The following is a 19,058-nucleotide window of genomic DNA, read 5'->3' as shown; positions in this document are numbered from 1 at the left end:
GGGTCTGACAAGGGTTTGGCAATGCTACATTATTTATTAACTATTAATAAGTCTCCCTTACTGAATATGGACCTCTGTAAATCTCTGCTCTATTAAGAGGGAAGCCAATCGGTGCCAATTAGGTATGTGTGTAATATTGAAAAGGAAAGACAGTTAGAACTCCCAATAATAACAACCAATCAACTAATTTTAGCATACTTTCTTGTGTTATGTTCTCCATATTATTCCAAATGTATGATTTTAAAAGAAATAATTACACCCTTTTTTAAATTAGCCTTGTGTTAAGCTTTACTGTTTTAAAGGGTGCCTGTTAAGGTGTCTAAAAGCTGTATAAGGAGGTTTAATTATAAGGTGGTACATTGCACATTGCAGGTTATCCTAGTTACTGTATGTGTTTGTGAAGTCATAGTTTGGTCCTCCAGTGTTTTAACCCTTGCAGTGTCCCTCTCAGACAGTCTTTTATGAATGAAAGTAGAAGAGTGCTTGAAAAGTTGAATTAACATTTTTCCAGGGACACTTTGAAGTTTAGTCACCTTCAAAGGTATTGGCATCCTTGACTGTATAAAAAAACAACACAGGTAATGAACTACTGTGTTTTGTAATTTTCCAACATGTGAAACATATTTTACTTTGTTAATCATTCATTGAAATAAAAACCAAAATTACACATTTCTCAAATTATACATTTATTTAAAAAAGTCACAGAAAAGTGCATCAATTATTGGTGCCCCTGTTTTCAATACTTTGTGTATCTTCCCTTTACAATGGTAATAACAGTGAGGCTTTTTCTATAATGTATTATGTCAACAGAGAACACACACAGAGAATCTGGGTTCAAATTCAAGTTTGGGTTACCTGTATGAGTGGAGTCTGCTTGTGTAGCGGAGCTAGTTCGGATACGGTGATGTCATCCCCTTGACCTCGGCTACCTGGGCTGAGGGAGGTCTCCTTTAGCTCCTGCGGCTGGTTCCCTGCTGCATTACGCCGGAGACCCGGGTTCGCGCCCCAGGTGTTGTGGGACGAAAACGGTGGCGGAGGGCACGAGCCCGCGCGGAACCGTGACGGTCACACTTGCAGGAGTTTGTCTAGTGGCTCTGGTCTTTCTTCACCTCTCAAAGGCCTGTATATAGGCTTGATTGTCTGCTCAGAAGTATCTTTTTCTACAGGGGTTTCAATGGGATATCGAACTTGGACTTGATCATAGCACTACCAGTGCAGGCTTTGAGACTACAGAGAAACAGAAGCAATGAATGTGATGAGACAAACGGCCACCTTTAATTTGTGGCCTTTTTAATAGTCAAAGACTTTTTTTGAAGTTGCAATCTTTCAAGTTAATTGGCAGTGTGACCAATAAATTACAATGAGTGATATTAACCCCAAAGTGTTAGTGTTTCGTAACAAGTTGGACAGGAATGTTTGCAAAAGCAACATTGGACAGTATGTTGATGCAGAAAAATAAAATAAACAGTCGAGACTTCATTTTTAACACCTGTCTTTCTCCAGCCCAATAGAAAGTTGATACCACACCTCATATCCATTCTCTGTGAACGTTTCTCTTTTCTCCAGCTAGCCAAGTGAAAGCACGTATTGAGAACCTGATGGACCTGGTATTTGATGCGAGTCAGATTTGGAATGCGGGAGTGAATGGAAGCTGTTTGCAGTTCTTTGCGTTTCAGCTGTGGGAATGCTTTTAAAGGACATATGAGGTCAAATGGGGAAAAAGTACCACAGATGAAGCTTTAATCTGCAGAGGACATTTGCAGTGTATATATTACCAGGTGACAGAAGATTAGACCCACTCGCCTCCATTTACATTTAGCACTGGATTTCTTGTTCACTAATTGCTCGTAAGGGAATTCAGTGAGTTCGTATGTGAGCATTGTCATGAGTGCTATTACTTTGCTTCATGGTGTATACTGCACTTAGGTCAAGGAAATTTGATCTGGCAGATTCCAAGAGAGTAAAGAGGCAATCAATCAAGTTGACTGCTCAGGTACCTATAGCAAAAGACATAACCAAATTGAACATGCATTTCTGGATAAAAACAGTAGTCTGAAATATACTGACTGTGCTACTTCATTGTAAAAGTTTGGGCAATAAGGTTAGTCAAGTTGAAAAAAATTGGGCTTGCTCAAGTTTTGTGTTTGACATAAAGATGACACTGGCATACTCAGCCTACTGGACTTAACATAATGAAAACATGGTTGTTTTATTGTACAGTTTCTGTGTGTTCTTAGAATGACATCCTAAGAAAAACCAAACAGATTGTCAGTATCTGGGGAAAAAGAAAATGTGGCGCCTGTGGCCTTGATGTCATGAATTTCTGTATGTGCCTAGGTTTGACTTCTTGAAGTAATTGGTATATGAATTACAGACCTTAGTACTGCAGTGTTTTAAGTTCTGGATGTGTTAATAATTTGCAAATTGGACAAAGGTCTTCTGACGCTAAAAACAGAATGACCAAAAACTCAAACAGGCAATAAGATTCATATGTCTGTCACAGTAAGGCTGCTACAGTTGAAATAATTGGATTTGGTTTCCCATAATTTCATGCAAGGGTGTCCCGGATAAGAATTATAACCATGGACACAGTCTAATTATCAAAGCCCTGGCTCTTAGACACTTTCTCAGCTCTCCTTCAAAGGACCGATTTAAAACTTTTAATTGCGTATTATAGCTTTTGAGCCATTTTTCACTGTGACCCACATAACCAAATGTTCTGAGGTCAACTTTATGATCTAATCTCCTTCTAGAGGTCTTTGAATACACAATACTAAAACTATCATGGTACAGAATGTGTTAGGATACTACTGCCAGTTTTTAGCCTTTATTTATGTAGTCTTTATCTGCATGTAAAATCCTAATTAGTGCTGTTCTAGCACATCAGTTTCTTAAAGATTACAACAATCTGCTAATGACCAGACCAGCTGTTTTGCTAATTGTATGTTTATTAAAGACAAACATTTGTTCTAACTGTGAATAGAATGCAGTAAATTTATACCACTCGTTTCAATATCCAGAAACCTGCCTGGAGACACATTTATGAATCTTAGCTAACAAGTAATAACCAAAAATAGCAAAATAGAAAAGAACGGATTAAAAAAAGCTTTTAAAATTGCAAGTGGGTGATGATCTAAAGCAATCAATGTGTTACAGTCATTGTGGTGACTTATTGAGATGGAAAAAAATGTTCATGTGAAGTCAGCCTTCCTGTTCATTTTGTCATTAGTTTTAGAAAGAATACTGTAAAATACCTGGAAGCCTTGAACTTTTTGAAATTTCTAGCTTACTGAAAATTGGCAACAAAGTGCAAAATATATATTTTGCATACATATAGTCGTGCAAAATGCAAAAGCTGTCACATGCTACATTTCACACTTTGTGTTGGTTTTACTTTTTATCATGCCGAATTCTTGTCATACTGTTTCTTTCAGCAGCATTTTACAAAACTTCTGTACTAGTTGAATGAACTTTAAAAATGTATATGATTTAAAAGGTGTGCTTTACACTGTAAATGCATTTTGTACAGATGATTTTCAGTAGTTTTATATTTTGTCTCTTCTAATACTGTTGCTATTGGGTTTTCACATCTATTGTCAGTTTGTTTTTTCCCCAGACATTTAATTGTTGTCAGCAGCAGATGTCTAATTTTGATTTCATTGACATTCTTGTACAAAAAAGTTGTTAAAATGTTGATTAAAGTACCCGTGGGCACAAACTCCTAAAGTCCTTTCTTAGAAATAACTAAAGCTCTTTACCCTGCTCAGAAATACAGTACAGTGAAGTGACCAACAAATAAAACATAACATTTTGCCTGTTTCCTGTATGGAGTCAATCTGGGAACCAAATCCAGTGCTTCTGACCTCCTCAATTTTACTTTTTATTTGTCATTTCATGGGCAGCACAGTGGTGCAGTGGTCAGCATTGCTGCCTTGCAGAACTGGGGCTCTGGGTTCAATTCTGGACTGAGGTGCTATCTTCATGGAGTTTGTACATTCTCCTAATGTTTGCATGGGTTTCCTCCCACAGTCCAAAAACATCCTGGTAGGTTAATTTGTTTCTCGGATAACTGGTGCCATTGTGCATGTCTGTGTTCATGTTTGTCTACCTGACCTGTGAAGGACTGACATCCCCTCCAGGGTGTATCTTGCCTTGTGTACTTTGCTCGCCGGGATAGGCTCCAACTCCCCCAAAACCCTGAATTGGATGAAACTGTTAGAAAACTGATGAATGGGTTGGCTTTTAATGTTTAAGGGACTTTACATTATAAATCATATTGTTTTAGTCCAGTTTATGATCAGAGCGCATTCCCTTTTGCCCAGTGTAATTTCTTTATTGCTTTATTTAGCACACTTATACAAGGTTGGCTCGGGTAGGATCAGTGACTGTTAGGTGTAACTTTGTGTCCTTCCCACTACTCCTTTCACAGTATCATTCAAGCTCAGGGGAGAGATCTTAACTGCCTGGTGGCAGAAGCAGTGGAAAAACTGACAGCTATTATTGTTTGATTTATTGCCAGCCAAGTGAAGTTTCAAACACCAAATAGCTTTTACTACTACTGAGTTATGAAAGTCCCATTGAAGATTGTGCACTGTAACATCAAAAGGGATGATTATAAAGATACAAGTGATATTGACTCAAAGGACCTTGGAAGTTACATTATATACTAAGATAAGGTTTATGACCAAGAGTTCCTCATCCATCGTTGTACTGTCTGTGATGCACACTGACATTCTCTGTATCAGATGTCCAGATCACAAAGAGTTCTGTTGTGGGACATCACAGCATCCCATTAAAATGCCACCTAGAATTTATTTAGGTGAATGGAATAATATGTTTTCTTTCTTAAAAAAAAAAGTTACTTGAAAACTCCTAGCATTTTACAGTACCTTGGGTGAATCACTTGTTTTAATTTGGTGGATTCACTCTAATCTCATTCACCCTTAATGCCACATTTTGAGAAATGCTTTTCAGATGTATTTCAGTATCTGATAAACTTTTGGAATGGCAACAACAATTTTTATTTCAGCATTGCTATGAGCTTTTGTTGTCTCATCTGTTATGGATAATGATCGCTTAAGATGAAAGGAGGCCAGTATTTTGTGTGGCCTTGCTATTTTTAAACCAGATAGAGTATCACAGGGGTTCAAACTGATAACAGATGAACACACTTCTTAGAGTAGACACATTCCTAATATCAGTTCATGTTCAATGAAAGCACAGCAGACTTGATATCATATCCAGGCTTTAATACCATTGGAGATTTCTGCAGTTTTCGTTTTCTAATTATAGTTTGGGCTAATGCAACAGTAAATCAAATAACATGAGTTACTAAGAAGATAATACATTAGACCTTGAAATCAGCTGGGACATGAGCTCTTTGTTTTGATAGAGGTAATGTGCAATTTAAAAAAAGGCTTATACTCATCAGTGTGAATCATCTTGCTTTTACATTCATGCTTACTTGTTACAGACACACATCACCCTAAGAATAAATGTCACCTTATAAAGAATATACTGATATATGATATATAATATATGTATAATATATGATACTGTATGGCACAGAAGTGTCAGGTTATCAAAATAAAAGACAATTCTATCACATTATTCTTTATTTTTAATTGAAAGTTTCTGGTTCCCTGCTCTTACCCTAACAATTGTGTAATTCCAGAATGCCAGACAGGTACTGCACTTCAGATAATGACAGATCGGTGTCACGGCAAGAGAATCTGCAGTGTGCATGCCACCTCCCGTGAATTTGGGGACCCTTGTTACTCGGGCATTCACAAATATCTCAACGTGATCTACACCTGTGGTAAGTCTTAAAACTATTTTTGTCACCCTGCTAGTCACAACTGGCAACCCACTGAAGCTCAGCAGTTTTGAGCCTGGCCAGTACCTGGATGGGAGACCTCCTGGGAAACCTAAGGTTGCTGCTGGAAGAGGTGTAGGTGGGGCCAGTAGGGGGTGCACACCCTGTGGTCTGTGTGGGGCCTAATGCCCCAGTATAGTGACAGGGACACTATACTGTATAAAGACGCCTTCCTTCAGATGAGACATAAAACCAAGGTCCTGACTCTCTGTGGTCATTAAATCTTTAAAAATCCCAGGGCATTTCTCGAAAAGAATAGGAGTGTTACCCCAGCATTGTTGTTGTTGTTATTATTATTATTTTAAGATTTGCGCTTCTCATGGTTCCAACATGTCACATGCAACAAAAATGTCCACATTTATACCCTGTGCATTTTACCTAGGAATATGGGGAAAAAATGGTATGCTACAGTACCTTTAAGAACAAGTTTGTGGAAAAAACACACACATTCAGTCACTAGGGGGTGTTGATGACAAAGTAACTCAAAGGACTGTGTATTTGAATGAACTGTATGTAAGAGCAGTTACATATCAAGAGGAATCCATTAGATCCATGTAGCTGGTTTGGTAGTTACAGTACTGTTTACTTGATCCAAGGTTGTCATCTAGCTGTTCTGTGAAAGAAATCAGGGTATTGGCTTCATCAGCATGGCTGAGTAGCTTGTTCAATACTCCAACAGCCATCGTTTTGTATAAAGAAGTGCTCCCCTTTCTTGCTTTTAAATGCACAACCTCATACTGTAGATTCCACTTGTCAATCCTGAAGTCTACAGTTCTGAATTTATCAGTTTGTGACAGTCTTGAATACTTCAATCTAATTCCCTTGCAGTCTTCACTAATTTAATTCCATTAAACCACAGAATTTGTCTGGTGGATCCTCTCTGAACTTATTCCAGAACAGCAAGATCTTTTGTGGAACATGATTTAAATCTACTCAGTATTGTAAATGAGGCCTTACTAGTGCAATATATAATTAGAACGAAACATTTAAAGTTATTCAAATGTAATGCTTTAAACTACTGTTTATTGTATATCCTAAAATTTTGTTTATTGCTACATTGTCAAGATGTAGTAAATGATGTTTAACTTGCATTGAAAAAATACTTTTCTTCTTGGTTTTCCTTCATATTGGGATTAGCTTTTGTGAATATTAAGTAATTAAAAAAATACTTATAAAATAAACATTCTGTAATGTTAATAAAATAACATTCTGCAATTATCTAATCCACTCAGTTTTTATTTTATACAGTTTAGTTTCGTACAAAAGAAGTGCTCAAAGTGCTTGACAAACAAAGATGTAGAGAAACAAGAAACATAAAAATGAGTGACAGATTGTATAATGTCTTGTTTTATACCGTTCTAAAATGCTATAGTGTAATCAAAATAGTATAGCATAGAGAAACGTCATACTTGTCATTTAATTCATGAGGGTCACATTTAAAGTTTTCCTTTAAATAAAATACAACAAAAGCAAATCTACAGCAATATCCTGTCCTTTGGAAGTGCAATGGAGTCCTCCAGACCTAAACAGAATTTTCTTTGGTGTATAAAATGGGGTAACACCAGAGACCCCATGATCTTTGGTGATAGGAGTAGTAATAGCAGTTATTGTAGCAGCAGCAGAAATAGTAGTAGTAGAAGACATTCGTTATCATGGTCCAAGAGCTCTCCAAAGACTGAAACTGAGACTCCATGGTTTCTTGAACTTGGCAAATTACACCCGAAACCTTCTTGGCACACTACAGGAGGTGTCAGTTTAATTCACGCCAGAGGAAGATTTACACAACACTAACTACAGAGGTGTGAGTACATGTGATTACACTCTATTCATTCTCAAGGTAACCCTCATGATTCCTGGGCTTAATCATTTCTGATAATAATTACTTTTCTCTGAGCAATGCTATGAAGATTGCAATAGAACATGTTTAATTTTTAAACAAGAGACAGTATCTCTAAATCTTTGTGTTATGTAATGTATTTTTCTTTTGGCTATAGAGGACGCTGTATGTCCCAGTAGCTAAGAGGTTAAAGGAACATTTCACTATCTAGAGAGAGTTGAAAAACCAATTTCAAACTATAATAGGAAGCTTCTCCCTGATCCTATTGTTGCCTACTTCTGCATTTCGTAGTGAAGAGATGGAGCAGAGGGAAACCTGGCATCAGACTGGTGCACAAGAGGCATTTATCACACTTTAGGTCTCATCTGAAGTGAAAACAAATACTGATCTCTAGCAGGGTTAAATACAGTGAAACCCAGTAAATAAGGTGTGCCATTAGAGACATGAAGTCACTGTGTTTTGCTTTTCTACTCAGTGTAAGAGGGAGTATCCACTTTCAATGCTGCTAGTAGCCTGGGTAAAACCTAATTTCACACTGACTGTAGAACGTGATGCTTCCTTTGAGGAAGAGACCCTTGGGAGGCTGTGCTGTTTCTGAGAAGAGTAGCCTGCCTTGAAATTTCTTTGGAAGAACTGTGTTCACAAGTAGATGTTTTTGGAATTTCTGTCGAATTTCAGACTAAGATTCTACAAATTGGCTTTTTCAGAACAAAATTAATTTCTAGAACTGTTATTGTATGTGCAGAAATGTTTTTAGCTCAGCATTTTAACAAATGGTTCTTCGCCATGCTTCCCTGTCGAGCAAATACACTACTGCTACAGTAAATGAATGCTGGTTGAGCATTTCAGAGCACACATCTGGCATTAGAAGGAAGAATGTTTAGAAGGATGAGAAACACAAACATCTTAGCGCTGGTGAAATGACCTCAAGCAAGAATGGTAAAATGTTATTTTTGTAATCTTGCATGAAATGTACGGAATAAGTCTGTCTTGCTTGTGAAGTACTAACTTTCGAGTGAGTATGTTTTTTAAATGTAATTAAAAAATAATTTCTTGAATGTAAATCCTGTGGGAGTGTGGAACAAGTGGATATATGGAACAAGCTATCCATCCATGTTGTTGAAGACAGTAACCTGACATCTTTCTGGCTGGATGTGATCCTTAGATCAGTTAGTTACTACAGTTAATACCAAATGAGCTAGACGAGCCGAATGACATCCAGTCATTTGTAACCATTCTTATGTAAACTTGCTTTCTTAATGTCAAACTAGCACGTCGTGAATTGAAATAATCAGTGAAGTTATTCTGGTGTGTATCCATGAGAGCAACTCTTGTTTTGAGCAGCGTTCTACACAGTATGAAAGGATCCTTTTACAGTATATGCTGGAGAGCACTACACTAATGAAACTACCACATTGGTCATTTGTGTGTCTCGAGTTTTTATACATTTTTTTAGACCTGTTTTTTGTTTTAAACTGACAAAATTACTTTTGATAACTGACACTTTTTATTTTGCTATGGCAGGTTTGCAACAATTTAGGTAAGAATTTCTACAGGAGAGCGAGCTGCAAATCCACGCTGAACTCCTCCTCCGAGCTAACTAGTGCAATTTATCATTCCTACATCTGTTATTACGTCTTGTTCCAGGAAGTTCTGTGTTCAGACTTTCAAGAAGGAAAGTGCTTGCGTCCATTCATTGAGATTACTTATTTTTGGTGCTGCAGTTGCTCACTGGGAGAGAGATGTCCAGGGGCAGCCTGTGGTTTTTCTCCAGTTACAGCGTTCTTGCTTTGTGCTCAAATGTCTGTTGTCATTCCAAAAGAGTAGGTGTTGTTTATTTTGGACTTGGCTCTTGCACTTTATGGCAGCCATCAACCACCAGACCTGCTGTGATTATAGTCTCCTAGTGTCTGGTTTCTGTGTTTATCAAATGTCCTGTTGCCAACTAATTCAGATACACTTCTTTATTTCAGGAGTAAGGCAATGGGAATGTATGTGCTGTGTTAAGAGACCATTAGTGAAGTAAACTGGCTTAGTCTCATTTTTACCTCACACATTTCTTATGTTTTGAGGAATTATTCATGCAAAGATGAAAGCTGTCTTAAAAGAAGGGAAGGGGCCACAGAAGCATTACTTTTAATCTAGATTTCTGTACTGCACTTAATTTATGTATTGAATAATCTTGCAGCCAAATTAGCAAAAGATATGGAACAAGGAACAAGAGGCATTAAGACTTGAAGCCTTGTATGCACAAGAGGATTTTATAATGTTGTAATTATTATAAGGAACAACACAAACCAGTATTTTTCCCAGGCTTTTCTAGAATGCTGTACTTCGACAATTTTTTTGGTTGAACAGTGTTTGATGAAGGGTGCCTGCTAGCATTGATCTTGTGTGTATGTATAATCTTATGTTTAAATGCAATGCCACATGAAAGTAATCTGTAATAATGTTTAAATGTGATCAAGCAACCTTCATAAATTATTTTTGGGAACACTTAGTATAACCAGGTTCAATGTCTGCCTAAAATGTATAGGAAGAGGCTTTTGCAACCACAAGGAGACAATTTCCAGCACACAAGCATTCTTAGAGCTGTATGTGAACGTAAACATAGTTTTTAGTAGCGCACATAAATAAAGTTGATTTTTATCATCATAGTTGTAATTTTATATATTCTGGCGATGTAATCTCTGGTCAACGTCATCATAATGTCATGACATATATAGCACGTTTTCTCTACCTTAATGAACTCATTATGAAAGACACTTTAGTACAGAAAACCTCTTATTTATTTATTATTTATTTTTTAAGTTTGAAACTGATTTAAGTACTGATGAAAGTAATCATACTAAAGTTTATTTAAATGTCATTTGCCATGCCTCTGTTTACTTTTGTGTTCTGTCTATAGCCTTAGAGATTTCTTTTGCCGTTGATAAACTTACTTCTTCAGTTTAATTTAAAATGTCTTAATCGGTTTGCTAATAGCTTTAGAGATATTTAACTTTGAAAGAGAAAAATTAGAATTGTTGTGGTACAGTCTAAACAATTGGTTTAGTGTAGATGGAATAGGCCCCTGTTAAATGTGGTAGTTGGAAAGTGTTGTCCGTATTTGGAAATCCGTGCTGTAAATGCTATTAGTATCAGCTATGCTGAGATATTACAGAATGCTGTTGAGACCCTCTGTTATAAGGAGATGATATTATCTGTTTATTTCATGATTGTACTCTGGCCCTGGTAGGAATCTAAACAATGGTGAACTGAATCACAATTTTTTTCGGTGTAAACCTGCATACCTAGTTTGGCTTTGGAATCGCAGCGAGGTGGCTGTAGTAGCTCAGTATGGGGGCTGATGTGTGTTGACCCGGGTCTATTCTAATCAGTGCCTAATGAAAGCATTATAATTTATAGCATATAACCACACAGTAATGTTGGCTGTCTAAATATTATACATTTAATTGCACAATTATTAATAAGGTCGAGTAAGTAGCTGCGTCAGCATGTGTAGGCTGCAAAGGAACAGGCTTATTCCAAGCGAAAGGAAAATGAAAGAGACACAACGTTTCAGCTTTGGAGCTTCCTTACACCTGAAGGAGACTCCACTGTTGTGTCTCTTTTCTTTTCCTTTCAGCATGGAATAAACCTTTACCAATTCTTAATAAAATGTGCTTATTTCACAAGCTTAAAGGATGTTCACTGTTATACAGTAGTATGTCATTATGCAGTCTAAGAAAGAAGAGCTCTTTTTATTCTATATATACAGTCCCTGTTTTTTTTTTCCAAAATCAAGCTCTTGATTGGTGAATATCTATTGAGAGGTGCCATCGTTTGCATAGCACTGACACAACAATGAACATTTATATACTCTATATATATAAATGTCTCATGATGCTGTCCACTTTCTTTTCCATTGTCATTTCTTAATTAACTTTAGTATGCCAGTTTGAGTCAAAAACAGTCTTCAGAAGAAAACAATAATTACCTTCCACCTGTCCTCCCATTCGACATTTGTGTTCTTTTTATTCCCTAGGTCTTTAAACAAAACATCTACACCTTTTGCAGTAATCTCATATCCATTTCTTGTCCACAGTCCACAGTTGCTATCCACTCCAGAAACCTTTTGCTGTAACAAAAGGAGTGATTTGCAGATACATTTACAATGCCACTCTGGCCATTTCAGGGTCACACAAATGGCATCGTGCTTTTTCACCAATTATATTTATTGTATTTCTTGAATACACTCTTTTAAAGCACTCTTTTTGCTTTAAGCCATATTGGAGAAATTGAAGTTAAAGGTAAATCTACATGCACCTACTGTAGGTAACATGCAACAAACAGAGATCAGTGACGGTTTCTAGTTAGCTGTGTTCTGGAATTCCACGCTCGCTGTGGTCCAGTTTAGGTGACTTTAAAAAGACTAGTTGTTAAATTTTAAAATAGACTTTTTCCCAACTGAGGAGTTTGGTATGCATTCTTTGGTATGCTAAGTAAAGATGAGGACCTTTAAATAATCCACAGAAATGTGTTTATTTTCTTCCAGAAGCTCATAAAAATGCCTTGCCATACTCTCAAGTTCCATTGATTCATTCTTTTAAAGCTGCCTTTGAAAAGCAGTGTGACTGTTGCCACTGCATATATTGAACATTTTGTTGAGTTACCTTGAGGCTGACGCAATACCTAATGGTAAATTAAAGAAATGTATAGACTGAAAGACTTTACTGAAGGACAGAAAACAAATGAAATGTGTCTTTGGGCTCATCCAGTAACCTGTAAACACATACTGGTACCAAAATGAAGCCTAACATAAAACATTTGGCCCCAAACAGATGAATCCTCTTTGGAACTGCTGATGCACAGTTATATGTGCAGTCTCAGCAGATCCAAAGAACTGTTGTCATTACAAAGAGAGCTGTATGACCACATTTAACTTCATCTAGTTTTACAGCTGTTGTGTGTGCTTGATAGGAGAGGACCTACCCAACACCAGAAGTAGTACAAGAGTAGATCCAACACAATCACCAAGTTCCAAATGGAAAGAGGATACTTTTACAATCTTGCATCTTAAGGATGAGACTCTTTACCTTGACATCTGCAGGATAGTTTTCAAGACGGAATGTGGGCGTGTTTGGATAATAGATGTGATTTTTTTTTTTTACTTTAGCTACACCATTTGTATAATATAATATCATATTTGTATATAATATTAATAATTTTATTCTGCTCAGGCACTGTTCTGGAAAATGAGGTAAGACTTTGTTTGTATTATATGTATAAAAACTACATATTGTTTTTTTTTCTGTTTTGTTAGATATATTATTTAAGACAGCAGCCCAAAAATATTTAATAATTGTGTTTTTGACAGCACTTATTCAAATACTGTATATAATGTCTCATGATACTGTCTGCTTTCTTTGTGCTTGTCATTTCTTAATCCACTTAAGTATACCAGCTTGTGCCATTCGGTTGGAATTAAGGTATAGCTTTGGTGTTTTCTAGTTGTGTAGCCTATAATGTATAGTGTAGTGTTATCTAGTCTTATTGTTTATGTTTTTGTCTAGTCAGGTTATGAAAGATCTCCCATTTATAAATAACTGCTCCCATGGTACAGTTAAAATGTACAGTAGGTTATCTTCCAGTTCATTTGTTATCAATGAAGCTTTGTCTCCTTCTTCCTTTGTATGTGTAATATTTGTAGTTTTCCTGTCAGCTGATAACACCTTTGTTAGAGAGGATTGTGAATTTAGTCTGTTTTTTAAATAATACAATTACAATTGCTCAAGAAGCAATTTTATTTTTGTATATGGACAAGAATGTTTGTTCATTTTCTAGGAATTCGGCTAGTATTTAACATCCATATTCTGTATGCTTCTGTATGACTCTATCTGTTGTTATTAAATATGATAACTATTCCAGTTAAATGTGTACTCTAAAGAATTTCTCAAATGGGATTTCCCAGAAGTTCAAAAGCAAATAAAGGTTCTCGCTATTCCAAGAAAGAAGAATTAGGAGTGTGGGGGATATATATACAGTTAGCTTGGAAGGTCTGCTGAAAGTTAAGTAAAGTTATTCATTTAACATTGAACAGCAGAAAGACAAACATAGCCCTTTGCCATACATGTGACTATCATACAGTACACCACAAATACATAATGCGATGATTGGAAATTGCTTATGACATGGAGGTTTCCATTAAAGCCCAGAAGCTAGAATTGTGTAATAAAACCAAAGCTACAATGATAAACATCTTTTGTGTGCTTTCAGGTGTGTGAAAATCAACACAAATTGTAAAACAATATTGTCTAAAACTGCTGAAAGACTTTTGGTATGAATGTTACTTTCCTTCTCTCCAAAAATAAACAACAGAAATTGTTGTTTTAGTAGACAAATGTTTCAATCACTGCTACTGCAAACATTTTTTAAAAGCATTTTAGTTCCTGCACTTTGTCTCTTATGAATCTGATTAGGAAAAAGTACCATATTGATGCCAGGTAGAAAGTCTACGCCTGACTGACTTTCCCCATAACAAGAGGGCCCACCCAGTCAGAATACGAGACTGGCAGAGCTGATTACTTGTAATTATCTGATTCCCTTACCTCAGATTGTAAAGCCAATGGAATGACACTAATTGAGCCTCTCTATAGCAATTCCACTGAAGCTCTTGAAAGACTAATTAGCCTTCCGTTGTTAATTTGGGAATCCTGTTTTAATGGCACTGTTGGTTGGACCCAAACGTTTTATGTCCCAATTCTTGTTTAAAAGTAGCTGTTACGCAGATCTGAGCGTTCAAACTCAGATTTTCTGTTTGTGCGTAAGATGTAAATGTTTAGTTGAGATAACAAAAACATGAACAGGTTGCATCTTACTATCTTTAAGGTGAAAGTCTTGCTATTCATTAATTTAATGATGGAGGTGTAACTATAAAGTAACATTCTGCTGGGAAATAGTAGAGCCCTCATTCATGAGTCAGATGTAAAGGCAAAAGAAATTTCAGAAGCAGTTTGGAAATTACCTAGGAATGTTAGCTTGGTGGTCTTTGTGTTGTTGTAATGCCTAGTGCAGAAAAGCATTATGAAAATGTGTACCTTCAGATACAGTATATATAGTACAATAATTATACAATAGCTAGTGTAACAAATAAAGGAAGGTACAGATTAGTATGTTTTTAAATCATTTTGAAGTGGTTTCCCTAAATGTTGAGAATATTTTACCATTGCAAATCTAACGTTTATCTTCAGCTTCCACCAGCAGTTTACAAATTACACTAAAACTATTTTTGCTTGGAACCAAAGTGGTTAGCACTGCAAAGCAATTTCAGACATACTCCGTGGAAAGCAAGATTTCATTGGTCTGGAATAATTCCTTTTCATGTCTACTTTATGAGCACAGACACATTTGCAGTAATATGGTGTTGGCAGTCAAGTTTATTAGCTTCTTTCACTTTTTTTCACACGGAAAGCATAAATAAAGTATCTGTGTCATTAGAAATATTCTTTTCTCCTTATTTGATTCCTTTAAATTACAGCAAGGAACAATGTTTCTTTAAACATCAGAAACATTTCCATTAATTCCTGTCACTCTGCGTATTTTTTGACTGCAGGATTTCAAAAGTGAAATCCCAAGCCAGGGGCCAAGTCCAAATCAGCGCTGAATGAAATTCTCGTGTCATTTCCTGTTGCTGCCCTCCATGGAGTCTCATATTCTCTCTCTCGCTCTTTGATTCCACACTCGCATTTGTTCGGTGGTGAGGTGTGCAGCCTGTGCCCCCTGCCCTTTTCTGTCACATTCCAGCTTTTCAGCTGCCTCAGGCTGACCTTTCGCTTGACGGGAACGAAGGAAAAAAAATGGGGGGTAAAAATCTACTGCTGCAGACTGCCTGATTTTTAAACTCACAACTTGCCTTGTTTACTTGGAGGTGTAGTCACAGTATACCTTCTTAAAGAGACATACCGTTGTTTTTTGTTCATTCATCATTTGCTGCATTTTCCATAACGCCATGACACACTGGATTATTCATCTGAGCTGAGGATTTTTCCAGTGAAGACTTGGTGGTGAATATTTGGGGAGGGGGGAGAAAAGGTCCAATCCCAGCCGCATGAGAGATCTTAGATGAAATATGAACTTGTAAGTGCCTTTTTATTCTCTGTCTAACACTTTCACATTTCTTCTCTGAAGCTGAAAACAAACCATAGTGGAAAACAACTTTATTTTTAAAAAACAACAAAAAAATGGCAGCTGGCATTTCTATTTGGCTCCTTTCTACATGTATGTGTGGAAAATACCGATATTAAATGACTAGTAAGCTCCTTTTAAGTGAACCATCCGGGTTATTGAATCCTGTCCAGGTTGTTGCTTTTTTTCTGTCCCAGTCAACTTACTATGAAAGGTACAGTACATGGCTTTTTATTTCAGGCTTGAAAGACCTCTGTTATTTTGGGTCTACCTCAAAGCAAGAAGGCATATGTTTTGTGTTTAATAAAGCCCCTTATACTTACAAGGACATCGCAGGGACAGATTTAAGGCAGACATTTTAATGTGAAGACAGACAAGTGAATTTGCAACAACTGTGCCATGCTTACAAGTTGCATTCTTTGCATTAGTATTAATCTGCAGGGAAATCTTGAATGTGGGAATTGATGTGTAAGGTGTGCACTCAGTCATAAGAGGTTATATCTATTTCTGTTAAAGAGATGATTTGTGCCAGAGATTATTTTTAGTTTCAAGTTTAGATGTACAGTTCTGTGTGCCAGATGCTAGGCTGAAGGAATAACATTGCAAATCCTGTTGTTACTGTGTGTTCAGAAAGATGCTGTTTGTTTCCTTAGCATGATGTATTTAAATGCATATTTGTTTTAATTTAAGAAAAAAATTAACTTGTTGTGTTTGGTTAAAGATTCAGTTTACTTAGAAACTTTGCTTTATTTGTTGTAGTACAAATTTCCAGTAATTCAGGTAGTGGAAACGTGTCTTCCAAGTGTAATGATTCTGTGTCTGACACATTAAACATCACCCTCCATTATAAGACTTTTTTAATAATAGAGAGACACAACCCGTTACTGTAAACACCCTGTAGCTAGTGTAGGCTCACAGCCTTTTGCTCAGGAATGATAGAGCAATTGCAGTTACATTCTGATCAGTGTTTGATTGAGTTTGCATTGTGTTCTGAGTTCACTGGTTGTTAACTTATAACCTCCCGAGTTTATAAGTTCATAAAGTTTGTGAGTCCGTAAGAATGGTTAACTGCAAGTGGAGATCCTTTGGTCAATTTTGTTTGGTTGGTTGTTTGTAGCTTATTGATTAAAGAATTTAATCCAACCATTTTCTCAGGGAATCCATTTCAAAATGTGACTGTACACTCAGTTCTAGAACTGTATTACATCATTTTCAATTGTTCGTCATTTCCAAAATTTGGTTGGACACTTAGTTCTAGAACATCTTTTAATCAGTTTCAATTGTTAATCAGTTTTAAACTTAAACATTCAGTTGTAAATACAGTATAATACAAGAAAAAAGTTCAGCTCCTTGTAATTAATGTTGACTTGTATAAGACTAAAATGTACAGTATGCTACTGTTAAAAATTGAAAATGGCTTTACTACAACAATTTTAAAAGTTCATTACACAGGAAGCCCACCGAAAAAAAAATGTGTTTTTTGTCTAATGTGTCTGTTGAGCTCCTTATCACAGCTTTAATGAGGTTTATTTTATGAGTGTTTCCTCTTGCAATTCAAGTTAGATTAGTGTCATTGCCCGTAAAATTGTCTATTTGGGATGGTATTGTAGTTTATTTAAAACCAGTGAGACTTCCCATGCGTAACTTAGAGATTAAAGCAGTTTCCTCCTTTGGAGGTTTATAAGGTAAGAAACAAATTCACTCTTTAACTGAAAAGCACTAAAAACTTACATAACATTTAGCTTGAAGTTAAAACTGTCCGACACTTGCAGAGTACAGTACATTCTCAGGAACATCTCAGATTAGATTCTCACCACATGAAACTTTGAGAGGAGTGAGAGGGCTTATTTTCATGATGCATACAGCTGTGGAAAAGTTTTGTTTTAAACACGAGGCACCTACCTCCGGGAATCTCTGTAGCCTTACTGATAACAAGGATGGGCCCTGTGCTAGTTCATATTCCTGTCTTGTCTGAACCCAACAAAATCGAAGGGGAGGGAGGAAATGAGGCCTCCTTTTTCTCCCCCTTTCCCTGTCTCCCTCGCTGACTTTACTACCTTCCCCACCAAATGGTTCCATTTAGTACAGCCAAGCCTGTTTGAAATCTGACTGCAGCCTGCAATATTTCCCTCCCACTGCTTCTGATTTGATCTTTCAGTGCTCCTTGCAACTTGTCGAGTGTTTCTTCTCTTTCCCAAGGCTGACTACCGCCACTTTAAACGCAGATGCTCTCGAGCTTTATAAATTGAGAAAGCAGATGTTCGAAACTTCCTGGCATTCTGTTAGTAACAAGCAGCTGCTTTGTGTCAGCTCTTCCTTTTACCCCAGTCTGGGCTGTCATTAGCTAGGGTTGGTGGCTTGGATATAGTGTGGATTATTTGTTTGGGAATCTGCAGCTCTAAACTTACCAGAGCAGGATAATATCTCTGTGACGAGAGTGGAGTAACTGTACCGTGGGAGTTCGGAGTTTATGTCTTGCTAGCTGTAGTTGAAGAGGTAAGTTTCTTGGTGCTTTAATGTCAGATTATAAAAATGCAGAGCCCGTTCCTTGAGCTCAAATGTCCTAGTACCTCTGGCTGCTGTGAGAAACACAGAGTGATTGTTAACAGTTTGGAGTGAAACATTGCTTGCTAAACCATTTGATACTGCTGCTGTTAAACTTCCTGGAGGAACACAAGGAGAACGCAGAATTTGAAGATTAATTCTTGTTTCCTGTAATGTCCTGCCAAATCCTTAATAGTGTTTTAATACGTGGTTTATGAGTGTGGAATTAATGTTATTGTATTATTGTGTTATGTATGCATTTGATTCTGAAGCTTTAATGATGTTGTGTCAGTGACACAAATGCATGATGTTGCATCAATGACATGTTTCCATTACTTTAGAGGATAAGAGAAGATGTATGCAGTACAATTCTGACTTTTTTTTTCTGTGAACTGCTTAATTTGCCATTTAATGTCTTCTCTGGAAGAAAATAATGTTTTTAACTGCCATGTTCTCCTTTTGAAATGTTTTGTCTTGTACATTGATACCCTTTTAAACATCTAACACGGCTATATTGAATCAGCAAAACATACTGTACTGCTGAAGCAGAACTTTTATGTCATTATTAATATTCTAAAATTGTGTTGCTAACATAAAGCCTAGCATTTAACATCTGATATTTACAGCATACAGTAT

The 19,058-nt window shown here is 36.6% G+C and overlaps 1 protein-coding gene across 6 annotated transcripts in view; it reads left to right on the top strand.

Annotated features, from left to right (window-relative positions):
- Positions 1-19,058, top strand: part of eva1aa (eva-1 homolog A, regulator of programmed cell death a) — an 81,853-nt gene that overhangs the window by 40,705 nt on the left and 22,090 nt on the right. For 3 of the 6 annotated variants that reach the window (XR_015935462.1, XM_088626268.1, XM_088626270.1), the window contains one exon: positions 5,675-5,818. Coding sequence is in view for 3 of the 6 variants with exons in the window: in XM_088626268.1 (XP_088482394.1) it covers positions 5,675-5,818 (144 nt within the window). In the remaining 3 variants the exon portion in view is untranslated. Of the gene's footprint in view, positions 1-3,907; positions 4,045-5,674; positions 5,819-15,406; positions 15,831-18,055; positions 18,375-19,058 lie in introns of those variants that run through there. The other 3 variants (XM_088626269.1, XM_088626271.1, XM_088626272.1) reach the window with 3 other exon arrangements.

The sequence above is a fragment of the Lepisosteus platostomus genome, chromosome 3, assembly GCF_059453375.1.
Source record: "Lepisosteus platostomus isolate fLepPlt1 chromosome 3, fLepPlt1.hap1, whole genome shotgun sequence".
Classification (NCBI taxonomy): domain Eukaryota; kingdom Metazoa; phylum Chordata; class Actinopteri; order Semionotiformes; family Lepisosteidae; genus Lepisosteus; species Lepisosteus platostomus.
Note: the sequence above shows the minus strand (reverse complement) of the source record. Positions and strands in the feature narration are given on the sequence as shown.